We start from the raw sequence: 1,031 nt of genomic DNA, 5'->3' as shown, positions 1-1,031 counted from the left end.
CCGGGATTAACACAATTACCATCACATGCAGCCCCAGGGGACAGCCGGCCTCGCCACCTCCCTCCTCCTCTGCTGGCCTCCCTGGCTGCCTGCCAAGGCTGCTGGGGGTGGCGGCATCCAGGCCACTAAGCAGACGCCGGGAGGGCAGCGGCAAGGGCTGTCCTCAGGCCCAGCTGCTGTGGCCCTGCAGCCCCCTCCCGGCCCCTGGTGCTCCCGGCCTCCTCACCTGGACCACCCAGGCCTATCTCCACGCTGCTGCTCTGGAAGTCACAGCGGCTCTGACGCTCAGGCATAACGAGGCGGCCGCCGCGATGCAGGCTGGATAGGAGAGTGGGAAGGTCGCTCTCCTGGCTGCAGCGAGGCAAGATGGGGAAGGTGGGACCCCTGAGGCAGGGTGCCAGACCAAGCCTGAGTGTGGGCGTGTACGGCACCAGGGACAGCATCTGAGTGCGGCCATGCCTTCTGCACACCTCCGGGGACAGCCTGTGCCCCCACGTGTGTGAGCATCCCTGTAGCAGGACCAACTTCAAACAGCTAGCACCTGCCGAGTGCTAGGCAGGGGAACGTGCTGGGCAGGGGAACGTGCACATAGACCCCGCAGCAGCTCCGGGAGGGCCTGTGCACAGCCGGGCTGGCGCAGCCTTGCCATGCTCTCTCCAGTGACCAGGACTGTGTCCATACCCCCTGCTGGGAAGGCAGCCAGGCACCCACCAGGCAGTATACCTGCCCCCGGGGAGCCCGGGCACACACTGTCATGTGTGCAGCCTTGGCTGCTTCGGGGAGAACGCTGCCCACACTATTTCAACTAAAACCTGCAACCAGCCATGGACCCCCGATTTCTTCAAATAAGGAAACCAAGGGTCAGACCAAAGGCCAGCTCCTGAATGGAGACGAACATTCATGACACACAGGCACATGCACACTCATGGGGGCCACAGCCCTGCGGACCTGCAGACATGGACACAGGCATGGTGGGCGCCTGCTCACCTCAAGGCTCCCAGCAGGACCTCAGCCAGGCCTTGGGTGGGGGG

At 64.6% G+C, this 1,031-nt stretch overlaps 1 protein-coding gene across 1 annotated transcript in view; it reads right to left on the bottom strand.

The window, feature by feature from the left end:
- Positions 1 to 1,031, bottom strand: part of SAMD11 (sterile alpha motif domain containing 11) — a 17,834-nt gene that overhangs the window by 7,587 nt on the left and 9,216 nt on the right. Inside the window, exon 5 of the mRNA XM_015569667.1 lies at positions 227 to 351. Within this exon, the coding sequence (XP_015425153.1) occupies positions 227 to 351 (125 nt within the window). The remainder of the gene's footprint in view (positions 1 to 226; positions 352 to 1,031) is intronic.

Source organism: Myotis davidii, unplaced genomic scaffold, assembly GCF_000327345.1.
Source record: "Myotis davidii unplaced genomic scaffold, ASM32734v1 scaffold586, whole genome shotgun sequence".
Taxonomy (NCBI): domain Eukaryota; kingdom Metazoa; phylum Chordata; class Mammalia; order Chiroptera; family Vespertilionidae; genus Myotis; species Myotis davidii.
Note: the sequence above shows the minus strand (reverse complement) of the source record. Positions and strands in the feature narration are given on the sequence as shown.